This window comes from Chelonoidis abingdonii, chromosome 1 (genome assembly GCF_003597395.2).
Source record: "Chelonoidis abingdonii isolate Lonesome George chromosome 1, CheloAbing_2.0, whole genome shotgun sequence".
Taxonomy (NCBI): Eukaryota; Metazoa; Chordata; order Testudines; family Testudinidae; genus Chelonoidis; species Chelonoidis abingdonii.
Window position 1 is genome coordinate 16,632,122 of NC_133769.1, and position 25,745 is coordinate 16,657,866.

The 25,745-nt window shown below is 46.5% G+C and overlaps 1 protein-coding gene across 3 annotated transcripts in view; it reads right to left on the reverse strand.

The window, feature by feature from the left end:
* FRMD4A (FERM domain containing 4A) overlaps nt 1–25,745 on the reverse strand; it is a 553,835-nt gene that overhangs the window by 42,359 nt on the left and 485,731 nt on the right. For all 3 annotated transcript variants that reach the window (XM_075064299.1, XM_075064302.1, XM_075064306.1), the window contains 2 exons: nt 12,663–12,739; nt 6,835–6,973 (listed from right to left, as the gene is read on the reverse strand). In XM_075064299.1, the coding sequence (XP_074920400.1) occupies nt 6,835–6,973; nt 12,663–12,739 (216 nt within the window). The remainder of the gene's footprint in view (nt 1–6,834; nt 6,974–12,662; nt 12,740–25,745) is intronic.

Below are 25,745 nucleotides of genomic sequence, written 5' to 3' on the forward strand. Positions count from 1 at the left end.
GGACGTGATTTGAGCATGCTGGACATGGACCTGAGGGCTGACTGCTATTCAGCCTCCGCTATGGAAACTGCTTTTTTCTTTCGGACTACAGTAAATCCTCACTTAAAGTCATCCTGGTTAATGTTGTTTCGTTGTTACGTTGCTGATCAGTTAGGGAACATGCTTGTTTAAAGTTGTGCAATGCTCCCTTATAACATTGTTTGGCAGCCGCTTGCTTTGTCCACTGCTTGCAGGAAGAGCAGGCCGTTGGAGCTAGCTGGTGGGGGCTTGGAACCAGGGTGGACCAACAGCCCCCCATCAGCTCCCTGCTACCCGAAGTTCCCTGTGCAGCAGATGCCCAGCAGGCTACCAATTGCCGGCAGTTCATCTGTCCCTCCCTCCACTGCTAAGTGCTGCTCCTGCCCTTGCTGTGTGGGGAGGGGGGGGACGAATGTCAGGGTGTCCCCCTTCCCCCTACTCCTGCCCCTCACTTACCCCTTCTCCATATAGAGCAGGGGGGAGACACAACAGGGCCCAGGGCAGAGAGAGCTGGCGGCAGCTGCTGTCTCAACTTCCTGATCTTTTTAAAGGCAATGTACTTTGAATGTGGTATCAGCGTACTTAAAGGGGCAATGCGCCTCTCGCTCTCTCCCCCCCACACACGGTGTGTATCTCTGTCTCTCTCTGCCATACTGTCTCCCCTCCCTCCATTCATGCTGCCTTGTAGAGTGTGAGGCTACATTAACAACGTGTTAACCCTTGAAGGCTCAGCCGAATGCTAGTTCATCATTTAGCAGCAAGGCATTCCCTGGGAAATATCCCACCCTCTGACATCTCCACCTCAACCAAGCTTCACAATCATCATTGCTGTGTACAGTATTAAATTGTTTAAAACTTATACGCTGTGTGTGGGTGGGTGGGTGTATGTATTATATACAATATCGTTTTTTGTCTGGTGACAAAAAATTCCCTGAAACCTAATCCTCCTGTTTATATTAATTCTTATGGGGAAACTGGATTTGCTTAACACTGTTTCGCTTAAAGTCGCATTTTTCAGGAACATAACTACAACGTTAAGCGAGGAGTTACTGTGGTTTTGAACCTAATGTGCTTTAACAGCTAACCCCCAGTTTTATAAAGGTCTCGAGGAAGGCTTCTTATCTGAACACTTCATAAAATCCTGGTTTCAGACCTGGGTGTCCGGGCCCAGCTCATAAGAACCTGAGCCTCCATTGCTGTGTGGAGCTTCAAGTAATGCAACCCTAAAGACATGCTGACTTTTGGTTAACCTGGAGTTTCTATTAACTCAGAGACTGGTGTCACACTGTGCCGAACAATCCGGGATTTGCCACTGGCCTGAAAACCTTCATTTCATGTTTAATTTTTCCCAGTTGTGGAACCTGTACTTCCATTGGCGGGCATGTACATTAGCAGACCCATTTGATGCAGTAGGACTACTTGGGTGAGTAATTCCTCCCCCAGGCTAGGAGGGGTACTATAGTTTGGCCTTAATGTTTTCAAGTGGCAACTGTTCACAATGTTTGGAAGTCTGATTTGGACAGGCACCCAAAAGCTAGGCTGCTTATACCCACTGGAATGAAAACAGAGAATAACAGAAATATTGCAAGAAAATGTGTTCCTAGGAGATATCCAGCCTTACTTTGCACTCTGAAAAAGTTCAGATAGTTTAGATAGGTGAAGGAAAGAAGCATGGTCTAACACTGGGAAAGGAGAGTTCTGTGCTCCATTCTTGGCTCTTACTAATTTGCCATGTGACCTTGGGCAAGTCACTTAACCTCTCTGCCTCAGTTTCCACATCTGTGGAATAATAAAGGGGATAAAATTGCTCCCTATTTCATGGCGGGTTTTAGGCTTAATTCATGACTATACGTAAACATAGTGCTTTGAGATCCTCAGATGGAAGATGCTAGAGAAGTATTACTAGTCACACATCCTCTATCTTTATGTGACATTCACTACTGTAATATCTGAGCACCTCACAATTTTTAACATATTTAACCCCATAACACTCCTGTGAGATAGGGAACGGCTATTAACTCCATTTTACAGATAGGGGACCAGAGGCACAGAGAGATTATGGACTGAACGCTCAAAAGGAGTTAGGCTCTTTCTGAGCATTCAGCCTTAAGTGACTTGTCAAGGTCACACAAAACCTCTGGAATGGAACTGAACCTAGACCTCTCAATGCTCAGCCACGCCTCCTATCCATTCAGCCTTCCTCTCCAATAGTACCTGCATCACCTCAGGTAAGAAACATGGAGCTGGGGGGAGCAGTCTTTCAGCATCTTGGTCTGGCTGTTTCTGGTCAAAACCAACGAGTGCTGAGGCGCATGAAACTGAACAATATTTTTAACAATTTTTGAAAGTTCAATTTCAGTTCTAGCTGGTGGGTCAAATTGCTTCTTATTTTGTCTGATCAGGCTGTCCAGTTACTGACCATGAGCCTGGGCAGGACCTGCTTGATATTTGGCCATCTACAAGTCTGATTTTCAGGAGTGACAAGTCTTTGATCTATTCACACATTAGTGACTTCTTATCCTCATACAGCATTTGCATTACAACTTCAGTGAGAAGCAGTGCGGTCCAACCCCACTGATCTCCAGGATGTAAATCAGAATAGAAACTGGGCCCATCTATCAGACTGTGCCCTAGCTAATGTACTTATAGAACAATGGTGAGCAGAGGCAGTAATATTGGATGGTACAGTCCCTTACTGGCATGCAGATCCAGGTAATTGCTGGGAACATGCCCTCCTTTGTATGTGCGTGTGTAAAGTTAGTGTTCATAAAGATCCTCGCCAGAAGTTCCTGGAGCCTGAAGTCCACTACTCATTCAGACAACAGCAAGGAGAAGTACAACTGAGAACGGGCAGTGCAAGCTCCCCCAGTGAAAGGCCTGATCCAAAGCCCACTGAAGTCAGAGGAAAGACTCCTGTTAACTTGAACAGGCTTTGGATAGGACTCAGGTCCACAGTCTCACTAATGTATGTAGAGGGAACACTTCTATAAAGGAGACGGGTTTAGTTTTCTACACTGCTTCTATCCTGGGCCTCTCGGCTGCCTTACAATGATGACGATTAACTTATGGGTTTTTTGTTGTTTGGAGAGAACAAGACTCAAATCAATTAACTCACTTCACAGAGGCCACTGAACAGCTAGCTATGGGGCCTGGGATGGATTTGTACAGGCAGCCCAGCAGTTCACGGCTAGACTATATCTCATTACCACTCCCCGGGGCCATTCAGTCCCCCAATTCTGAACATGTTTAATGAATCATTGCACAGACCTGGTAAGTCTCATTTCTTTGGAGGGAGACTTGCTCATTTGGGATTAATTTCAAAGCAGTTTTTAAGATCAGTGGTGCCCTTCCAATGAGGTCAGATAGTCTACGGAACCTGCAGTGGCACGAGGGATGGACTGACACCATGGATCAGTTTGGCCTTCTCACTTGTGCTGACGGATTTTGTGCTGTATGTGTTTCAACGAGACAGTTAGAATCTTCCTCACCTTTTCTGACAATTTAACTCATTGAAGCTCCATGCAACTGGAGAGCCCTATTGTATTCAAGAGCATCTGTGTTATCAGAAAGTCCTACAAAAACAAATCTCTTGAGGCCAATAGGGCAAACGTTTGAGTGACTTAGTGTAGTCACCAGTGCATAGACATGGCTCTCTGCCTTGCTGAGTTTGTCTGCTCTGTGCAGAAAACAGAATGGACAAGAATTTTGTACCCTGAAGAGTTCATTCAGAGTCCTGAAAGTCTTGTAAATTTCCACATTCTGCTTGAATTCCAGAACAGAGCAAATAGAAATAGCAGCAGTAAGAGTTCAGGGTCTCCATGGACTGGCAAAATGCTCAATTGTGCATAGGATTGTGAACAAAAGATGTGGATCGGTTTTGCTGCAAGCGGCTCAAAACCAATGCATATTATTTCTTTTGTTTTTTAAATCCAGTAGATTGGCTTTACAAGCAGAGCTGTGCCAAACATCAGAGCAACATCTGAAAAGATGCAGGACTTGCTTGGTTTCAGGTTTTGTTATGAACTCAGTTCAAGCCCAGTTTGTCAGAATGTATTGTGTCATACAGCGCTGCATCTAATCTCATCTCAATTGCTAGGACCAATCTGGGCCCAGTTTTGAGCAAGTTTCAGCAGGTTTATTGTCTTTTGTCAAAATCACATGAAATGACAAGTTTGGATGCAAAACCATGGAGTCCTGTACGTTTTGCTTTCAAATTGGGATTAATCTAAAGCGGCAGCTGAGGGCTTGCCTACACTGCAAAGTTGTAGACAAAATTTTTGTCTTTCACAGATACTTAAAAAAGCCCAGCAGCGAAAGGCAAAAGTTTTGCTGACGCAAGTTGCAGTGTGAACGCGGCTTTGTCCTGCTGACAGTGCTAACGCCGCTTGCAACACTGGAAGTATTTTGTCGGCAAAAGTACACACGCTGACTTTTAAAGCTGCGTGAAATTTTAAAGGGGTGCAAACCCATGTGAACAAAGAATATTTGCACACACCCCTAAGAACTGAAGACATCAAGTATCTCACAGCTCCACTTTGGGGTGTCCATTGCTGGTTTCATAAAACAAACACACCCAGGAACAACACTTGGATCAGCAGGACTAATCAAACAGATCAGTGAAACTTAAATGGGCCCAGATGAGAAGTTTATACATCAATCTTGGCAATGTCCCTTAAAGATGGGGACAACAGGCTAAAATCCCAACCTTTTAAGAGAAAAGGACAAAAATATTTGTGTGTATTAACATCAAAGCAATAGCATGACAACTGGGATCATTGTGACAAAGCATTTTGACAAGGTCGCAAACATGACTGATTTACTGATGATGACTGGTGGGTGGTGTTGCCTGTGGGCCTGAGAGAGAGAGATCAGATGCGCACTCACAATCTGAAACACAATCTGCTGGCAACAAAAGAAGCTAGCCATGAGAAGTTCCTGACCCTCCCACCAAGAGGAGGGGAATCTGCTTTTGTTTGTTGGTTGCTTCTGATTTTTGAAAAGAGCTAGGCACTTTGAAAGTTCCCACAGGCGCTAATGTCCCAGGCTATATACAGGTTTCTCCTATTCACAGCTGCATAGGGAGGTGAGGAAAGTGCAGCTGCCCATGATGTTGGCCTGGAAGGCAAAGCTCTCATGCTGGAAGTTGGGGAAATAAAACCAGAAGATGAAAGCATTGAGCACATCTCCTTGGATGTGGCGCAAAGGGAATGAAGTTTGGAACTTCCTGGGGAACGAGGGGAGAGCAGATGAGGGTTCAAGAATCTGGTGCCCCCAACTAGACAGTTCCTACAGCGCCTCAAAGCTTTGTTACACCAGCAATGTTCATATTTAAAGGGACATCACCCGATTAAAAATCATACGTCTGTCTGAAAGTGATCTCCCTGCTGCTCTTCCAGGATGGGTACACCTAAAATTATAACTGAACGGGATTAGAGGGGGAAAATACACTCTTCTCTATTGTTTGAGGTTGATTCCATTGTACATTGGCCAGCACTTTGTAGTCTATGTCTGCACTATAAAGGTTAAGTCGATCTGTGTTAGGTTGACTTACAGCCACCACATTAATTACTGCAGTTGCTGACATCCTCACCAGAGTGCTTCCACCAACTGAAGAGAGGCAGTGTGGGGGGGCTAAGAGCAAGGCCTGTCAGCTCCAAGCACTGGGAACCCAGCTGGTCTCACATCTGGCTTTCAGCCTGGAACTGCAGTGACGACGACACCCTTCCAGTGGGGAGATCCGCATTGGGATCCGCCAGTCAGCTGCCCTTCCCAGTGGGGAGCAGGGACCCCAGAGGGCAGCAGGGCTTGCAGCAGGGAGCCCTTGCAGCAGCCCACACTGGGAGCCTGGTTGGCAGCTGGCTTGGAACAGAGACCGGGCAGCAGCCTAGGGCCTGGGTTTGGAGCCATGGAATTCACAAGAATGACAGCCAACAGCCGAAGTAAGGAACACAATGTCTACACAGACACTGCATCACCCTAACTGCACAAACATAAGCCCTATGTCTCTTGTGGAGGTGGTTTCATTACATCGGCCTAGCAGGGGAGTTACGTAGGCAGGAGTGTCAAGCATCAGAGGGGTAGCCATGTTAGTCTGTATCCACAAAAACAACAAGGAGTCCAGTGGCACCTTAAAGACTAACAGATTTATTTGGGCATATGCTTTCGTGGGTAAAAAACGAAAGCTTATGCCCAGATAAATGTGTTAGTCTTTACGGTGCCACTGGATTCCTTGTTGTTTTTATCGACAGGAAGAGCATTTCAGTGTGTACACCTCCACTGTTCTGTCAACAACAACTGTGTAGTGTAGAGAAGACCTAAATGTTTCACTTATATTGTCAGTTAGTCAGTTTTTCTCCCTCCTTTTGCAGTGTGAAGGACAAACTATTCCCCTAAGAAAGTGTGATTGTAACACCACAGAACTGGCGGGAGCAGCTGGAGGGCGGGACTCAGAGGCAGATGTAGAATGTGAAAGTACTTTTAACTGATTTATTCGAAATGGATCGGACTTCACGGTGGTATCCCTTTGAGAACTGGTGAATACGCTGAAACAACACGGAGAGGAATTCAGTCACGTCTGGCTCCCCTGGTTTGTTCCAACTAAGCCCCCAGACCCCACCCAACAGGTCTCTGGGGAAATAAATCTCCCTTGTTCTAGCAAAAACCAACAATATTTTAAGCCATTCCACCCTCATTTTGTTAGAAGCACAGAATGAGGCAGTCCAGGAGCCACGTTCTGGACTGGAACCCGCAGGTCAAAAATGTGGTGAGTGAGCGGGAGCCATCTATGGCACGCTTCCCTTCCAGTGAGCATCTTACCTTACTCTGCTTTCGGTCCAGGTAGAACTGATGCTGGCTAATGGCCATAGCCCAAATGGACTTGATCAATGCAGGACAGGCGTACCACGTGTGCACGGCAATGCCACTGTGCCCAAACGTTCTCCTGGTCACAGACGCCCTAGACAAGAGGATAGAATGAGCTGTGTTTATGCCAGGGTCTCCTCTGAGTCTAAATGGAGAAGGAGAAAAATGATCAAACAGCAGGCCGGGCTGCAGAATAAAACCAAGGACCGTGCCAAAAAAGCTGCTCCCCTTATTATTCTGGGCTAAGGGAAAATCACAGAAGGGAAATGACAGCCACCTACAGTCACTGAGCCTTCATTTTACGTTACACATCGACTTGCAAGCTGCAAAAGCTGAAAAGCACTAATAGTGATTACAACAATATCTCAGGGGTAATATGGCCTAGTGGACAGAGTTTGGATTGGAGTCAGGACTCCTGGGTTCTCTTCCAAGTTCTGCTTTTGATGCATTGCACATCCTTAGGAAGTCACTAAGTCCAAAGCTTTTACAAGGATGCATCTCCATCTTCCCTGGACGTAAGATTTGGATCAAGCCACTAGCGTATGAAGTCCAGCATCCTCCCTGACAAAAACCCTACTTGTTCAGGCAAAGGGGTCCCTTTACCTGACACTGGCTGAGTGCAGTGAGGGAAACCAGTATTTCCTCCCTTGGTATCCTACTGTTAATTGATGTATTTTGTTAGATTGACCTCACACTTGGTAAAGCAACCCTTATCCTTTCATGTATTTATACCTGCTCCTGTATTTTTCACTTCATGCACCATATGCAGTGGGTTCTAGCCCACAAAAGTTTATGCCCAAATAAATTTGTTAGTCTCTAAGGTGCTGCAAGGACTCTTCGTTGTTTTAGGATAACACAGAAACCTGATACTAATTGTCATGGACTTTTGCCTATGGTGTGCGGCTGGGCAATGCAGAGTGGTAGCGAGGTAGTGCAGTAGTGGAAGGTGACAATGCACAGCGCAGGGAGTAGTGAGGTGGTATAGCCGTGCTACACATGGGGTGGTGAAGTGTGCAGGATTGGGGAGGGCGTGCAGTTATGCAATGGACAAGTGTGAGCAAGGGCATTTTTCTCTGATGCCCAGAGGTGATAAGATTCTCTGCTGAAGCACAGGTTCCCCCCTACACACTCTGACCCCCACTCTTCCATCGTCTCTTGGCTACAGCTTCAACTGGCTCTTCAGCATCCTAACTTTCACTTCCAATTAAATCTGTTGGTGTTCGAGTGCTCCTGATTTCATTTCTTTTTGTGTAAGTGAGAGCTTGAGAAATTGGCACAGAAAAGAAAAAGTCAAATTGCAAAGGGAAATTGAAACTAAGCTAAGAACAATTACAGAAAAACAACAACCCCCAAATCCCAAACTCTGCGGATCCAGAACTGAAACTGCCAGCCCAGGCTTGGCTTTGGAGAGCACAGCAACCGTTGCGTCTGGGGCCATTTCAACTGCACACTTTTCTTACAGAACCAAATCAGAAGCATTAAACAATGCAGGATTAAAAGTTTTCCAACTAAATGTGCCGATGAAAAGGCACATGGTCGCTGTTAAGAACCCAGTGAAAGGTAATGGGGGGGAGAGGGGTGGAAGACATGAACCAGGTGAAAGGCTGTGACTGTTGGTATCATGTTTCGGTGTTATCCTATATTCCAGTGTTCTCAGCCTTTTCCATACTGCCACCGCTTCCCCCCACCCCCTGCACAGAGCCAGGAGCTAGCTGGAAATGCCCTCCCACTTAGCAGTGTGGTCACAACTTCTCCCACCAGTTCACGATTACCTGGGAGTTGAAACATCCAGAGTTGAGAGCCCCTCCTCTATCGTTAGTAGCTTTATATTTAAGCTCCTTGGCCCAGACACACTGGCGCACTCCAGAGGCTTTGTGCTGGTCTAGTAATGCAAAGCAGCCACAGCGCACTGTGAATTGAGCCCCTTATATACCCAGGGCCTAGGGACCAGTTCAGCAAGTACTTAAGCGTGTGCCTAACTCTAAGCACTGAGTTGTTCTACTGAGGTCAGATTTAATTATTTGCTTTGACCTCTTGGAAATGTCTTCCTCAGATGATTCTCCTAATTTCTCCCTCCTCTTATGGTAGAGAATAACAGCTTACATTTCTGTAGTGACTTTCATCCAAGGATCTCAAAGCACTCTAGAATTATGAATGAACCAATCCTTTCAATGCTTCTCTTCTTCCTCAATAAGTATTATTAGCCCCAATCAACAGATGAGGAAACTGAGGCTATGTCTACACGACAGCCAGATCTTCGCACCAGGGGTCGATTTAGCGGGTCTGGTGAAGACATGCCAAATCGACCACAGATTGCTCTCTGGTCGACTCTGGTTCTCCACCCTGAATGAGAAGAATAAGGTAAATTGATGAGAGAGTATCTCCCATTGACCCAGCACAGTGTAGACACTGCCATAAATCAACTGAAGCTACACTGACTTCAGCTACATTATTCTCATACCTAGAAAGAAGTAACTAAGGTTGACTTACTATGCTAGTGTAGATATAGCCTGGGACCCAGTTACATGACTTGCCCAAAGGAGGTCATTTGCAGAGCAAGGACTAGAACTCATGCCTTCTGACTACCAGTCTTGTGCATTAACCACTCACCCACACACACCCCTCCTTCCTCACTATGCTGCTTGTGAGCGTGGGTAAGCTGACTCAGACTCTGGTTCAGCTTGACTCAAAAGGAACGCGAGAGTGCACTGTTCTGGCTATATCCCCACTCCCACAGGCTACGCAACTTAGCATGAAAAAGTAACCCCACCCCACTCCCCCAGCCAGACTAGAATCTGAAATATGTTCCTTCGGGATCCAGGACTCCCAGTTGACAGTGCAATGTGGGCTACTGTTTTACACCAGAAGTGGCAGTTTGATACAAGGCATTAGAATTAAACCTGTGCAGTCTGTCTTTTATATTCAACATGCTTCACAGTGAAAAATGAACAGAGTAAAAATCATTTGCACAATATAGTGCCTAGTCCACATGGAATACAGGACATGGCATTTATACAGTTCAATAAAGGTTACAGGAAAAAGAAAGGGGAGGTTTTCCATGTCAGGGATCCAAACCATCTACATTCAGATTGCAAGCAGTTTGGGATAGGAGCAGTTTGACTATGCACACATACAATGGGTGACCATATTTTCCTGCATGCTGTTGAGTTGCAAATTTAATACTGTCTTCACGTCTCGTAACTACTTGCCTTCCTTTCTGGATTGTTCTTTTAGTAACTCTGATTAGTCCCAACTTAAATGCCACCATCTGCCTTAGGGTCTAGAGTGTCTGTGGGTCTTTGATTTGTTTGTGGTATGGGTAAGGTGACCAGACAGCAAGTGTGAAAAATAGGGACATGGAGTGTGGGGTAATAGAAGCCTATAGAAGAATAAGTCCAAAATATTGGGACTGTCCCTATACAATAGGGACATCTGGTCACCCTAGGTATGGGCTTCTGCAGGACTCACTGCTGACCAAGGATCTGACTGGGTAAGGGAATGTAGGGCTTCTAAGCACACGCCTAACTTTAAACACATTCATAGCTCTGTTGCCTTCAATGGGACTACCCACGCGCCTAAAGTTAGGCATGTGCTTAAGTACCTAGCTGAACTGGGGCCAGGAACAGGACCAATGGGACAGGACAGTCTGGTTTACACACAGTTTTTGTACTGCTTTAACAAATGCACAGAAATAAGCCATACTGCTATAAGCCCCTTAATAAGGGTGGGTGGCTGTACAGATACCTTTGGCACAAAAACTGTATGCAGTGTAGCCCTAAGGGAAATACACCAGAGCTGCCCACCCTTCTAGCTAAGAGCTGGTGCCTCCGATCCGGAACCATTACTACCCCAGGTGACAGATACAGCACTTTCCTGCAAAATCTTTGGGAGATCTCACTGCATTGCTTATGTCAGTGGTCCCCAACCTTTCCCGGGTGGCGGGTGCCAGACGATGAGCCACCGAGGATCGTGGCCGGCGGACAAGCATCCGCCGAAATGCTGCCGAAAAGCGGCGGTGTCAAGAGGTGGTGCCACCGAAAATTAGAAGCATTTTGTCAGCGACGCCTCTTGGTGACACTGTTTTTCGGCAGCATTTTGGTGGCGACACCTCTTGATGATGCCGCTTTTCGGTGGCATTTCGGTGGATGTTTGTCTGCCGGCCAGTACGCGGGCGCACATAGACGCCCCGGCGGGCACCGCGTTGGGGACCACTGGCTTATGTTGTAGCATTGTGAGCCAGGGACTGTACATCACTCCATGGCGGAGAGTGACCACAGCTCCTCCAGGAATTGAGAACAGTCTGGGAGGTAATTAAGCAATTTCACAGAGGTTGTGAACAACAGCCAAAGAAAGGAATTTTGGATCAACATTGAAACTGACTCAGGGCCTGTGTTGTGATTCAGCAAATGGATGGGACCTTCTGTCCAAGGGAGGAACCCCAATCCTGGGAAGGGTCGCAAGGCTTTGGCCTACTGAGTCCCCATAAGACTGCCGGGTGACCTCTGGTCAGCGTTTAGCAGGAGTGCATACTTCCCTTAGTTTTTGTTTCCTCTGTAATACTTTCATCTTAAGAATCAATGTGTTTGCTTAGGAAGGGCTGAGTGGTAACAATCGTGCTGTTCACAGCATTCAAAGAGAAAGTGAAGCACAGACACTGGCCTGCTTAGGCAGTCTGGCTTGCTGGGAATACCACCGTGTAGGAACTGTGCAGCCTGGAAAAACCCCTGGTCAGGAGGGGGAGACATGGGTCTCTGCCCAAGAGAGTTAATGGCTGGGAGCCTGAAAGTGGGTGCCCTTGGTGGACCACGGAGGTGGAATACAGGTGCAATTGCCCTTAACTGTGACCCCCCGCACAAATCACATAGGTGGCACAACAGACAGTGATCTTTGTTGTAACATGAACTAGGATTGCAGGCTAAGGAGTTGCAAAACATGTTACGGGGCAGCACCTAAAATAAATCTGAGCTGGAAAGGCAGAACCAGATTCTTCTACCCTGGCTCTTGCTGAGTAATACCTTGCTTTGCAAGTTGGTTTGAACAGAGGCTACTTGTGGAGTCGTGCTACCCACAATGGGAACCTTTCTGCTAATTTCAACGGGCTTTCGATCAGGCATAATGTGGGGCAGACTCTGACCCAGAGTGATTAACAGTGTTACAGTCATCTTAATTTGCAAGCCATCTCCCAAATTGGAATAAGCAAGGAAGAAAGGTATCTCATTAAGGAAACTAGGCTTAGATCCAGCTCTCACTTCTACCTGCATTCCCTTCAGTGAATTACTCCGGAGTCACACGGGGGTACTCCCGTCCCCAATATGCCCCTCAGTCTCTGAAGTGTAAGTACACCGAGATCCTCACATTAGCACGTTGCACTGCCAGGAAGATTCTCAAAGGCATAACTGAGATCTGCAGATAACTAACTTTTGCGAGCAATTTGCAAGAGGGCGTTAGCTCAGCAGCAGATTGGAAGAAAAGAAAAAAACAGACCGCGGGGTAAACTATGGGATAGTCTATCGCCCTACATGCGAAGCACATGCTGGAAACTGACAGCAATCGTCAGCCATAAAAATCGCATCCACTGACATTCACCGTCACAACTGACCCCGCACAGAGCTCTGCGGCCCGGACTCGGATTTCATTCAATTCCCCCTAGAACCGTTGCTGGCCATTCCACAGACAGAACGAGCCGCTCCCCTCCCTCCCGTGCGAACGGGCACGACTCTGGATTACACCCAGCACGCGTGGAAACCCGCCTCAGGAAGGCTGGATGTCGCTGGCCGGCTTACCTGCGTGGGTCGTGAACTTCCACGGAAAACTTCTTCTCTCGGAAGTACAGGTTCTCTAGCTGCCTCCATTGGAAGATCTGCCGGGAAAAGGACTCGGGTGAAACGCAGAGCTCATTGCAGCGGCGCGGTAACTCCCTTAGCCAACCGGCAGCTCCTGCGCTGCTTTCTCGGCTCGCTCCTCGCTCCAAGAGGGGCAAAGCTGCAATCTGTAGCCAGGCAGGGCGCTGCGTGGGTGCGGGTTTCCCTGCCCCCCCCCTTTGTTCGCTTTGCACAACCCCCACCCCGCGCTGCCTCAGGAGCAAGCAGCAGCCAGCGGCGAGTAGTGCTGAACTGCGCTTCCTCTCGCTCCCAGTGCTGAAACGGGCCGGCGCTCAGCCCCCCCGGGACGCCACTTCCTGCCCGCCAGTGCGCGCTGGCCCCTGACTCAGGGCTTGGAGCCGGTCAACCAGGCTCTCTGCACAGGGCGGGGGCGGCTTGGGTGACCCTAATGCAGGGCAGGCAGCTGGAGCTAGCAGCGTAGGCTGGGCTGGCTGCAGACAAAGCAGCCAAGGGCCCTCGCTCTTGGAGCGACTACGTGCTAGCAAAGTTACAGGCACATGCTCGGCGGGAGGGAAAGGCCGGGGCAGCCGCATGGCTCCTGCCACACCACGGCTTCCCCCTCTCCTCACTGGAGCGAAAGCAGCTACAATGCTAGTCCTGGGCAGGGCCAGGGAGGGTCTTTCGGCCCTGAAGGGGAAAGCACAACAGGGAGAGCAAAGGAGGAATCTCTGTCGAGGAGCTAAATTCCTTCAGCATCAAGACATCCCAACGGGCTCTGCAGAATTCCTAGCTCTCTCTCTCTCTCTTTTTTTAACACGGCTAAATAAGATAGAAAGCCACAAAAGCCACCAAAGGAAAAGCAGGGGCCTTTCCTTTCATCTGCAAAGAATGTGCATTTGGCATGCGTTGTAGCATAGCACGCAGCACTACAGCTTGCCATGCCTTCTCAGAGAAGAGATTTAAAGGAGCCCAGGTGATATTTTGTGGGCCAGATCCCCAGCGAATATAAATTGCCTCAACTGAAGTCACCAGCTGAGGGTTTACAGATGAGCTTGTATTTATAGACGAGCTTTCATCTGTGATTAACTCCCAGCTTTTACAAACACGAACTAAGCCTCACAATTTATTGTTTATGTGTATTATGGTAGTAGGGTGACCAGATAGCATGTGTGAAAAATCAGGACAGGGGATGGGGGATAATTGATGCCTATATAAGACAGAGCCTCAAATATCAGGGCTGTCCCTATAAAATCAAGACATCTGGTCACCCTGTATGGTAGTCCCCATTGTGCTAGGCGCTGTACAAATACAGAATGACACAGGCCCTACCCCTAAAGAGTTACAATCTACATGGACAAGACAGACAAAGGACAGAAGAGAAGGACAGAACATACAGCAGAAAGAACAATACAATGGCTGCAAATGTCATGATGTTTCCAAGGCATCCTCTGATTATGATTATTACAATCATCTTACAGAGAGGTTCATTGACTTGCCTGAGGTCAACATACTGAGCCAGTGACAGCACCAAGAATAAAACGGAGTTCCAGCCACTCAGGCTACTTGTTCCAGCCACTAAACAACACTTTCTCCCATTTGATTGAGAAAAGGCAGCAGTCACCCGCAACATGAATAGGTATCTTGGATTCCTTCATCTCTGTCGCCAATTTATCATGGACAAATTGCAAGGCTGCAATGGTTACGTATCTGCCGCTGAACAGAAGCGCCAGATCCCACCCTGTCTAAGCAAACGCTCATAATAAAAGCAGCTTCAGCTGAATTCCTATCCTAAGGAAGAAGCAGTAGCTTGTTACTTTGAGATAAAGCAAAACCACCCACCCCTCAATATCCAAGTTACAAAGATAACTCAGGTTTCAGTTAAACAGAAAATGTGCTTTCATCTTCACTGACTGTGATCAGCCATGGAGGAGGAGGGAAGTGGAGATCTAAAAACTAAAGCTATCTACAGCATAGATACAAGTATTCTCCCTTCTTGCTACTGCAGTGGCGCTGGAATTCAAAACCCGCCAGATGTTTGTGTTGTGAAAGTTTCCAACCAAGAGATTTTTTTTTTAATACGGTGGGTGTAGAGAAGGAGGTGGAGGGTGGAGATCACACGCCAGCACCTCCTGACCCCTTGGCAGACAATCACCCTCTCCAGATAAAACTCCAGATGCCTGGAATAGCTGCTGAGGACTTGTCTCACTTTCAGTGCAGCAAAAGCTGCTCAGTTACACTGCACTCTGCAGTTGTCCCCGTGATCCAGCTGAGGCTGGCAAAATAATAATAATAAAACAATCCCAAAAGCAAAACCCAGCAGTGCAACATTATCATTATGGAACTGATTTGCTTCCCAGGTGGAAAAATTAATCTCTACACAGAAATGAACTTGCCGCTTCTGAGAAATTTTCCTCTCATTAAAATAACCCAGAAATAACATGGGTGCATGGAAGCATCCATGACCTTATGGAGAGGGGAAAGATGGCCTTATGATGAAAGCACTAGGAGTCAGGTGATCTGAATTCAGTTCCACGCTCTGCCAAGGGCTTCTTATGTGACCTCAGTCAAATCACGTAAGAGGCAGATTTCCAAACTCATCAATGGTAGGTAGCCATTTGTGCCTTGGAAAATTTCCCTCAGTCTCTCTGTGCGTCCAGTTGTCTATCTGTAAAATGGGGGTATAGTAACCCTACCCAAGTACCCATTCTCATAGGGCAGGGGAGAAGATATATTAGTAAATGTTTGGGAGGCACGCACAGAGGGATACATCAATACCTGGATAAACAGAAGCTCACAGCTTTCCAGTGTTTCTCCCACTGTTGACTTATGTGGATAAACAACAGATCCTTCCCTCAGTGCAAATGGGACTTTAAAGCCTCATCTGAGTGTCCGTCAGCAACTGCTCTCTAAGTCTGTTCATATGCAGTCACAGAGCCAACCTGGCTAGAGATAGAAATGTGCATCCGATTAAATCATCCAGTCCATCCCCCTGGACCAGTGCAGAACTGTTCCTTACCACCTATTCCCTTGATGCTTTCTCTAGTCCATTATTGAACAGCTCAATCAATGGGGCTTGAGTACGTTTGCTACAGCTAAATTGCTGTGATTAAGTCTAACCTGTACCACACCAAATCATTGTACTGTGTTTCTATTGTCTCTGCTTCCTTTTGGTTGTGCACAGAAAGAGACAAGGCCAGGTCCTTAGGAGGAAGAGGATGAAAGTGATGCTACAATCTGATTTTTAGGGTCTTTTTCTTTTTGTAAGATGCTCATTTCCTGAACTTGTACATATTTTTCCATTGCTATGAGGCTGCTCTCCATCAAATTCCTAGATGCTATTCAGCCACCTCCCACTTAGTGCTCCGTGTTGATCTGAGAGGTTTCACTCTTCCAATAGGGAATGCAGTATACAAAAATCTTAATCCTCAGAACTTTCCTGTTGGCTGATCACATAACCAGCAGGAGAAACTATGTCTAATTTCTTTCTTCAACTGGACCCAATGTAATGTAACCAAGATGTTTCCTTCACTTGTTCGCCACTTTATTATTGTTTCAAATCAATATTGGTTATTCAGTGACATATGCACAGGGTGTCATTAGCCTGACCTTTTAATGGAGAGCATAGCTTTACCCCATGAAGAGCCATTTATCATGCTGCTGTTTAAATCTTCACAGGGGAAGGAGACACAGTAAGAAACTGACCATGTGCTTGACATAATCATGCAGAAATCCAGTCATAACAGGCAGGACTATTTCTTTTTCTCAGTATGATTTTTGGACCAAGCATAAGGGGATGCACTGACTTCAGTTATGTGTTTGCCTGGTTTTACACTATGACAGAATTTGGTTCAGCCTTTAACTCAGTTATTTATAGGCTCGGATCCAATATTCACAGAAGTCAATGAAAAGACTCCCATGGACATCTGTGGAAGTTCGATTGGGCCCATAGTATATTTAGCAGGCTTGTGAAAGTGACAGCCCCGGAGACTGAAAACCTGCATCTATCCATAAACTAGGTACTGCTGGGATTGTGGCAGTGACACTCCACCAATATAGCTCAGGAAGAGGGTCATTCTGAAATGTAAGAGGACAGATCAATTTCAATGCCCATTTAACTACAGGCATCACTCTTGAGACTGCCTGCAAGGGTGCCAATTACAGCAATGGTAATTGTGGCAGTGGTTTCTCTGATATGGACACAGTTCCATTGGGAACTATGCTGAGGTCACCAGCCTGTTCCTTCTAGCACAGCACTCAGCTGCTTTCAGATGGTAACAATTTTTGGTGAGCACTGAATGTAATAAGATCATCTAGTCTTCCAATGGATACTGAAGGAGGCTCACCAAGTCTGGCTTTCCAGCACACCTGCAGTTACGTGGTTAAAAGAGTGAGAAAGAAAAGTGGCTACTAAAAAACACCCCCCGAAAACAAAAGAAAACAATAACCTCCCCCCAAAAATCCAAACCAAAACAACTCTGCCCTCCAAGTATTTATCCTAGTAACCTCAGACACACATTGTGACCTCTGGCCCACTGCTCCAAGACAAGCTAAAACAAAGCAATCAGCCCCAGTTTGCAAGATTGCGTGTAAATGATGTTAACCTTTAAGCAGAAGTATTTGCATGGCAATAATAAATTCACATCAGGCAGCATGTGCAGTTTGAAACTGGCTAGTGCCTTATTAACAGGTCCACGCTCGGGGGTGTGGGTGGTGGTTCTGGTAAGAAGCTGGTGTCGGAAACGGTACGATGCTTTTCTGCAAAAGTTGGCAGCTTGGACAAGGAGCCGGGAGAGGGATTTCAGTGTTGCACAGCACGCTGTGGAGCGTTCAGGTGCAAATTAGGAGATTTTTCTCATCAGAAATTGTTCCAAGGAGCAGTCTAACTGGCCAGGCACCAGATGTTTGTGACTCGCAACAAAGAGCTGCAGTCAGAGCCTTTCAGTCTCCACCCCCTTTTGTGAGAACATTTGTGGCTTGGGCTACCCCCTAATTAAGTTGAGCCTGGTGGAGAAGAGGCCCAGCGATCTGCATCCATTTCAGCCCTCTGAGTCTGAGTGAATCACTTGACTATGGGCCCGATCCTGGGGGAATCCAAGGGCATTTTGAATAACTCAGGAGTGGCAGGCTGGCTTTACCGCATGAAGAGAATCCTGGATGCTCACGATACGGAAGGAAGGATGGTTTTTGTGGCTAAAGCACAGGACAGGGTGAAAAAACAGGGTCAATTCCTGGCTCTTCCACATACTTCCTGTGTGGTCATGAGCGAAACACTAAGAGCCAAGCTTTCAGGAGTTTGGGCCCACATGGTATGACAGACAGCATGTGAGTCTGCTGAACATGTCCACACAATTCATCATGATGGTGCATGCAGCATAATTGCGTGCGCGCGCACACACACAGAGACAGAGTTATAGTTGCTGTGCATGCAATTGTGCATCTGGTGTTCTGAAAATCTGGCCCTCTGTGCTTCTGATTCCACATCTACATACTGGGGAGAATGCCTCCTTCCCAGGACTGTCATGAGGCTGAATTAGTTAGGGCTCAATGCTTGCTCTGCTCGGTTTCCTTTGTGTCACTCAGAATGGGAGAGGAAACCTCCTGCAGGTGCAGAGACATCATCTGGCTCCTATGCCTCCCTCCCTGCAGACCCCAGTAGAGGTGGTGGCCGACCTAGTATGTGGAGTCCCATGGACTCTGGCAATCCCTAGCCAGATTATGGTCCTGAGGGAAACAGTCAGAAGATGCAGTTTAGCGCAGTCCCCTGGTTGCTTCCCCTTGAGCCCAAGACTAGACAGTGAATCAGGAGTTTCCTGACAGCCCCTTAACCCTGAGCACAGCAGAGAATCTGTACTTCGCATTTGTAAAGTGCGTTGTGATTCTTTGATGGAAGACACTGTGCTCTCACAGTATTAATTATTTTGCTGTAGCATCTATTAACTGCGGTATCGAGACTCAGTGGAGTGTGGATGGCAATGCTGTCATACCCAGTAAACGCACTGATAGAACTTCCCACCGGCTGGGAAACTCCACTTCATTCTCAGGCAGTTAGAGTCACTATCTGAAATCACAGCACTTGCGGGGAGCGATAATGCCCCCAAATGCACTGACTGCCATAACCGACTGCCTAATCCCAGGGATCCACTCCAGCTACTTCTGCACCACTCACTCGAGTCTAGCTGAAAGCATCAGTGTCTTCTAAGAGCTTTTAAAATCCGTGATGCAGAAGTATAATTCCTCCCACTGCAGGAATCCCGGGGTGAAATTGTATAGGCTATCTTGTGCAGGAGGTCAGAGCACTGGTTATCAGTAGGGTCACTTCTGGCCTTAAAAATTAATGAGTGAAATCCTGGCTCCAGTGAAGTCAATGAGAGTTTGGCACCTAAATACTTGTGAGGATCTGGGCCACAGTGTCTAGCACAATGGGGCTCTGCTCCCCAATGAAGGCTCTACGTACTACCAAGACACCAAGAGTCTTTTGATGTGACAGTGATGGGGCAGGAGTTCCAGGGGGGCCGTCAGCAATGAGAGGAGGGGTTGGATGGGGCAGCAGTCCAGGGGCAGTCAGGGGACAGGGAGCAGGGGTATGTGGATGGGTCACGGGTCCCAGAGGGGCCATCAGGGAATGGGGGGGGATGCTCTGCCCCAGGAGCTGACAGCCCCACCGCCCAGAGCATCGCGCCGGCAGTGGAGCAAGTGAGCTGAGGCCGCGGGGGAGGCAGGACTGCAGAGGAGGGGCCAGGGGCTAGTCTCCCAGGCCAGGAGCTGGGGGGCCAACAGGACTGGCCCGTGGACCATAGTTTGCCCACCCCTTCTCTATGGCCATCCCACCCTGGACATGCCTGATCACCTCTGATTTTAAAGGCTAACCAGGGTCAGGCCTGGTGAGTAGTTGGCGGGGAGACCTCTCTTGGGAATACTAGAGGCTGTAGCTCTGAAAATCAGGCCATGGGGACTTGTAGGCCTGTGTTTCAGGGAGAGGAAGGGCTCACAGGGAATCCACTCGGCTTTAGTGCCAAATCACAAATGCCTGTGGAGGAAATCCTACCGCAGGTCTCCACTCTAACACCAAGGCTCTGATGCCCAATGTGATGTCAAACTGTTTTTCATCTGTATCTTACTGAGGTTGATACTATGCACCACAGAATCCTTTATGACCTGGCTACTGCATTTGTATATATGGTGATTCTTTAAGACCTGGATTCAGCAAAGCATGTGAGTATTCCCGTTTACTTCAATGGGATTGCGCATGTGCTTAAAGTTAACCATGTAGTTAAATGCTACACTGGTTCAGAGCATCATAGGACAGCAATGTTCTGCGCTGCGTGAATGCTGAACTCCTGGAGGACGTTATATTAACAGTGCTGGAGACTGAATCCTTGGAGACCATTTATGCACAGGTCAGGGGCACAATACAGCTGGCAATGCCAGCTTCCCCAGGGCTCTAGCAATACGCCCCAGACTCTGAGCAGCTTTAGGATCTATTCATGTTCTGGGTGATCTGGCTGTGCATCTGTCTAGGTTAGGTCAAGGGGTTCTGGTTAGGCTGGGGTTTGCAAACAGATTTTAGAGACCTTTTCCCTAGGCTAGACACAGATTAACACACTTAACCTTGATTTAGCTGGTGGGAGGAGCCTAGGGTTAATTTTTTTAGCTAATCAAAGTGAAAGACTTGGGTGACCAATCCATTAACACATTAACTAATTTTGACTTATACTTAACTTCTTTTCCTAATCCAGACAACCCCTAAAAGAGGGGCCAAGCTCTACCTACCACTCAAACTAAACATGAGCGGAACCTTGTCACAGGGCTGAAAGGTTGGCTTTGCTTTCTGAACAGCTGTTCTCATGGAATTTCTGGCCAGACCAGAAGAAGAAAGTCCTGGGTCTCTCCAGACAAAATCGCATTCTCAGGAGATTTCCAGCGTAAAGTGAAGAGGTCATGCCAGGAGTTATTTTGACCTGGCTGCTCATAACTGAACTAAACAAAGGCAGCCAATGACACTCTGGCTGCCATTCAAATGACACTAACCCAGAGGGATCTTCCACCTACATTTTGGTGTGTGCGAGAGGTTTAATGTGTTGAAGAGGGTGGGTCTGGGATACACCAAAAGGATAAAAAGAACAACATTGCCAGGAAAATCTGGCTTTACACCTGGTCTGTCTCCTCTCTCCAACACTGAATGTTTTCAAAATTAAAACAAGCAACGAAAAATCTGGTGCATTTTACTAGGCAAAACCTGCCATAGCTTGAAAATCAGCCCATGCTATCACCAAAAAGCATAAAGGTTCAGCAATGGGAAAAGAAATAAGCACATCTAAGCACCAGAAGTCAGCAGGTAGCCCTTAATAGGGTGTTAAGCGCAATGAATAATTTACTAGAGGAATGCCACTGAGACTTTGCTAGCCTTTCAAAGCCCTTTTAATGAACATGTCCCTCCCACCCCTCCATCACTAGTACACTGGAAAATTTTAATTCCTTCTTGTAATACAAAGATTTTGTAATGATCAGAAAAAACACTGCTATTCCAAGAACAGACCAATTACCCACTGAGGCCAGTATCCTGTCTCTGAGAAGCAGCCAGTGTTGGATGCTTTGGAGGAAAAGTACCTAACTGTGCAATATTAGGGCTTGTCTCCACTTACCGGGGGATTGACGTGAAGACCCACTAAATTGACTGCCAATTGCTTTCCTGTCAATGCTGGTACTCCACCAAAATGAGAAGTATAAAGTAAGTTGATGGGAGAATTGCATAACTTAGGTCGATTTAGCCCCATAGCGTAGACCTGCCCCTATACAGAATGGAGCATTTTGCGTATCCCATGCCCCTGAAGGTGTAAGATAGTGTGTCTCCAGAGAAATTTCCACCTGACCTTCAAGAGGTAGAGGTTGAAGCATGAGAGTTTACATCCCTTCTCAAACTCTTGTTTATTCTTTCAATATTCATTATGGTAAATATGGATGTTCTTTAATCCATATAAATGTCTAATTCTCTATTCAGTCTTGCTTGGTTCTTGGCCTCAGTGACATGGATGAGATGACCTCTTTGGGTCCCTTCCAGCCCTATATTTCTGTGATTCTGTATCATGTGGCAATAAGTTCCACAGTCTAATCAGGTTTCAGAGTGGTAGCCATGTTAGTCTGTATCAGCAAAAACAAAAACAACGAGTAGTACTAGTGGCACCTTAGAGACTAACAAATTTATTTGGGCATAAGCTTGCGTGGGCTAAAACCCACTTCATCAGATGCATGGAGTGGAAAATACAGTAGGGAGAGATATAACAGTCAACTGTTATATCTTCTTAAAAGATACTAAAATACTGCTAAAAATATACAAAATACTGAATGGTATGCGGAAGGCAGATCAGGAGCTTCTGTTCACCGTGTGTCAAAATACAAGAACTAGGGGACAGTCAATGGAACTGAAAGGTGGCAAATAGTAAATAGACTGTTTTTAGACAGCAAAACCAAAAACAACAAAGAGTAATAGTGGCACTTTAGAGACTAACAAATTTATTTGGGCATGCCACTAATACTCCTCGTTTTTGTTTTTACAGTCTAATAAGACACTGAGTGAAACGGTGTTTTATTGTATCTATTTACTATTTGCCACCTTTAGGTTCCATTGACTGTCTCCTAGTTCTTGTATTTTGACACAGGGTGAACAGAAGCTCCTGATCTGCTTTCCGCATACTATTCAGTATTTTGTATATTTTAAGCAGTATTTTACACTTTGTGTTTATTTATTTTGAGAGTCTGTCATTCGTTCATCACAGGAAACTCAAGTTTTACCACTTAGTCAATGAATCTACCAACTTGACAATGCTTCTTTATGCCCTAAAGCAAAGAGGATCTTTATTTGTTCTGCAGTAAAAGAGCTCTTAATTAGGCTGCTGCTCCACGCCTGTTAATACCCCATTTTTCCTCTGGATCTAGGGAAGTTCACTCTGCTGCTTGCTGTTCAAATAAGGCCAAGTGAGATCAACAGCAAGGTTGCTCCTTCTAAACAAAGGCTATTTATTGCTTACTAGGATCATACTCTCAGTACATAGGCTAGTTCTCTCTTAGGACACTGGCCAGACTTGATTATTTTGTGACACTCTGTACTACTGATTTCACATTTGCTATATGCTGCTAGGCATTAGGGACCAAATTCTGTTCTCAGTTACACTCGTGTAAATATAGAATAAGTCTGTTGCAGTTACTCTGGATTTGCACTGGTACTACTCTCAGAATTTGACCCTCAGTGGGGAAGATCCAGTAAAATACATAGAGCTTTGTGGATACCATATGCCAGAAAATGGCAATATTTTAGCAAAATGTCTTATTGCTCAACTTCAGAGAACAGACACAACTGGAAACGCTTTTCTGGCTGTCACAAGGAGAATCTTTGTACCACTACAAACTCAGCTGGGGCTTGGGGAGTTTTCTTTGCGATATTCCACATCTCTACCTTTTATTCTGTCCTCAACATCCTTCAAAGCCTGTATCGCAACTATACTCCCTCTGGTTGAAGAAAGGTTTTGGTGCAAGGAGAAGTGGACATATCCAGTGTTTTGTTGCCAGTAGACTATCGAGCTAATCCAGAATAGCACTGTCTCCTGTTTGGCTGGAGCAAAGCTATACAAAGTACATGTCATTCCTTCAAGGCCATTCTGTTTCCAGCTAGCAGTGTCTGTTATTGGGCCATATGGAAACACTTTGCTGACTTTGTTAATCATTCACTCCCCAGCCTTTTTTGAGTTAATTGTTTGCTAAAACTATTAAAATGTATGTATTGAAGGACGCCTTTGGACTCTTAAAACAGTGGGAGCATTTCACCAGAACAACAGAGACATGCCTGTTGTTACTACAGTCACTCAAGCACGCACTATTCATTATCAGACAGCCACAGGCTACACCACTTCTGCTTGATCAAATGCTGTTGGGAGCTCTTAGAACACACTGGAGATACAGCTGACTAAACTGAACAAATGCCACTTACCGACAGGACAGTTTCCAAGTGGCGCTGCGGTTACTATGCTCTTCATATTCCAACGGCTATTCAACTTCAGAAAAATGCACAAAACGAAGAACCTCTTCCTAATAACTGGTATAAGTCACCGTAGCGCCATGGACTCCAACACAGCTAGGCTAATTTATACCAGCTGAAGAACTGGCTCAAAATATTTTGCTAGTTTTATCATAAATTCAATGCCAGGGAAAAGTGCCAGCCCATTTAAATCCTGGGATGCTGGGCAGGGCCCATCAAAGCAATGAAAAACCCACCCCCTCAGAAGAGGGAGGGGCCAAAGAAGCTAAAATGGGTAACAAGAAATGAACCAGCAGGGACAGGGGTGCAACGCTGGAGACTGAAGTCTTCTGTTTACACACAGAACAGGTACAGCATTGGTTTTGGAAGCGCAAGCTTCTCCAGAGCACTCTGCCTTAGCCCAGAGCTGAAAGAACAGCCTTAAGGTGTGACAAGGGCGTGAACTTTCCATGTCTGTTGTGCCCTTGCCCTCTCTGCTGGAAATGCAGACAAGGGTACCAATTGGGGTAACAGCAGTGAGGGCGGTTGTGATGTAAACACGAGTCAATCAGGAACTGTCTGAGATCACCACATTCATTTCATGCAGATCACTCAACAGTCATCAGGTAAGGATTTTCAGTCCTCGCAGACCAGATCTGCGTTTCACCATGTCATTGGGAAAAGCACAGGAACTGGGGCATTGCCAGGAGTGGTGGAAGTGCCCTAAAAGTGGGCGGACCACAGGCACCCGAATTGTGGCCCCGCCCCCATGCCATGCACCCTCAAGTCCCCGCCCCACCCCTTCTCTCTGAACCCCCACCCTTATGCCGCACATTCCCCCCGAAGCCCTGCCCTTGCACTGCCCCTTCTCCCCAAGGCTCCTCCCTCGCACCACCCCTTCTCCAAAGACCCTGCCCACTCACCACCTCTTCCCCTGAGACCTCATCCCTGGCTCGCTCCTCTAGGTCCCCTCCCCCCACCACTCACCCATACTTGTTCTGGAGCTCCTGGGCACCGCTGGTGCTTAATTTGTACCAGGGCTTGCCAGGGCTGAGCCCCGACACCTCTGGGCTTGGCAGCTCATAGCCCCGGCACCTCTGGGCTTACCACCTCAGTTATGAAAGTAAAAGCATGGTTGAGCCCCAGCACTTCTTTCATTACAAATGAAGCACAGCCCATTGCCAACCCTCAAGGTCAACTACTTACTCCAAATGTAAGTCAGAAAAACAGAGCGGGGTGGGAGGAAAGAGATTCAGAGTGAATGCTAGTTTAATGGCACTTTGGCATTTCCAGTGATTCAAAGTATAAGCAGGAGGGGTTTAAAAGCATAGCCACATAGTCGTATACAGCTCCACAGTGCACTAAGAGCTGTATTCCTATTTAATATCCCCACGCTCCCACAATCCATCTGATACTCTGGGCCAGAGACTGAGCTCTGTTGTAACCCCAGTGATGTCAATGGAGTCACTCCAGATTTAAAATGGTGCATATGAGATCATCCTCTGCATAACTTTGCCTCTTTGACCTCATCAGACCTGCTGACAAACCTAGTTAGGATTCCACAGACATATCGCCGACTTACTCTGGCCATTCACTAAAAAGTTGGTTCTGACTGAATGCTAATGGACTCTCGTGAGATAGGCTCAGCTAGCCAGTGTGGATTACAGTTCTACTTGTGCACACAATAAGCATGGAAAACTATCTCGAATGACATAATAGGAAAACATTACAATCTCTCTTATAAGACAAGCTAGGTTTTTATATGCATTTAATAGACATTTCTTGGTTTCAGCTGGTTCCTCGCCACAATTTTCTGCCTGTGCATTCTCCAGAGAGATTTTTTTTTCCATTGTAATTTTTCAATTTGTTCTTGGTCTTGGCATCACAGAGAAACTGAATGAGAAAGATCAAAAAAGCCATAAGATGCAGCCTTCCCTTCCTACATACTTTGCTTAACATTTACAGCTTCTCTGCAAAAAGTTCTACAAAGTGTTTCTCCCACCCCTCCTTCACTTAGAAAGCTTGAGTCAACTTCT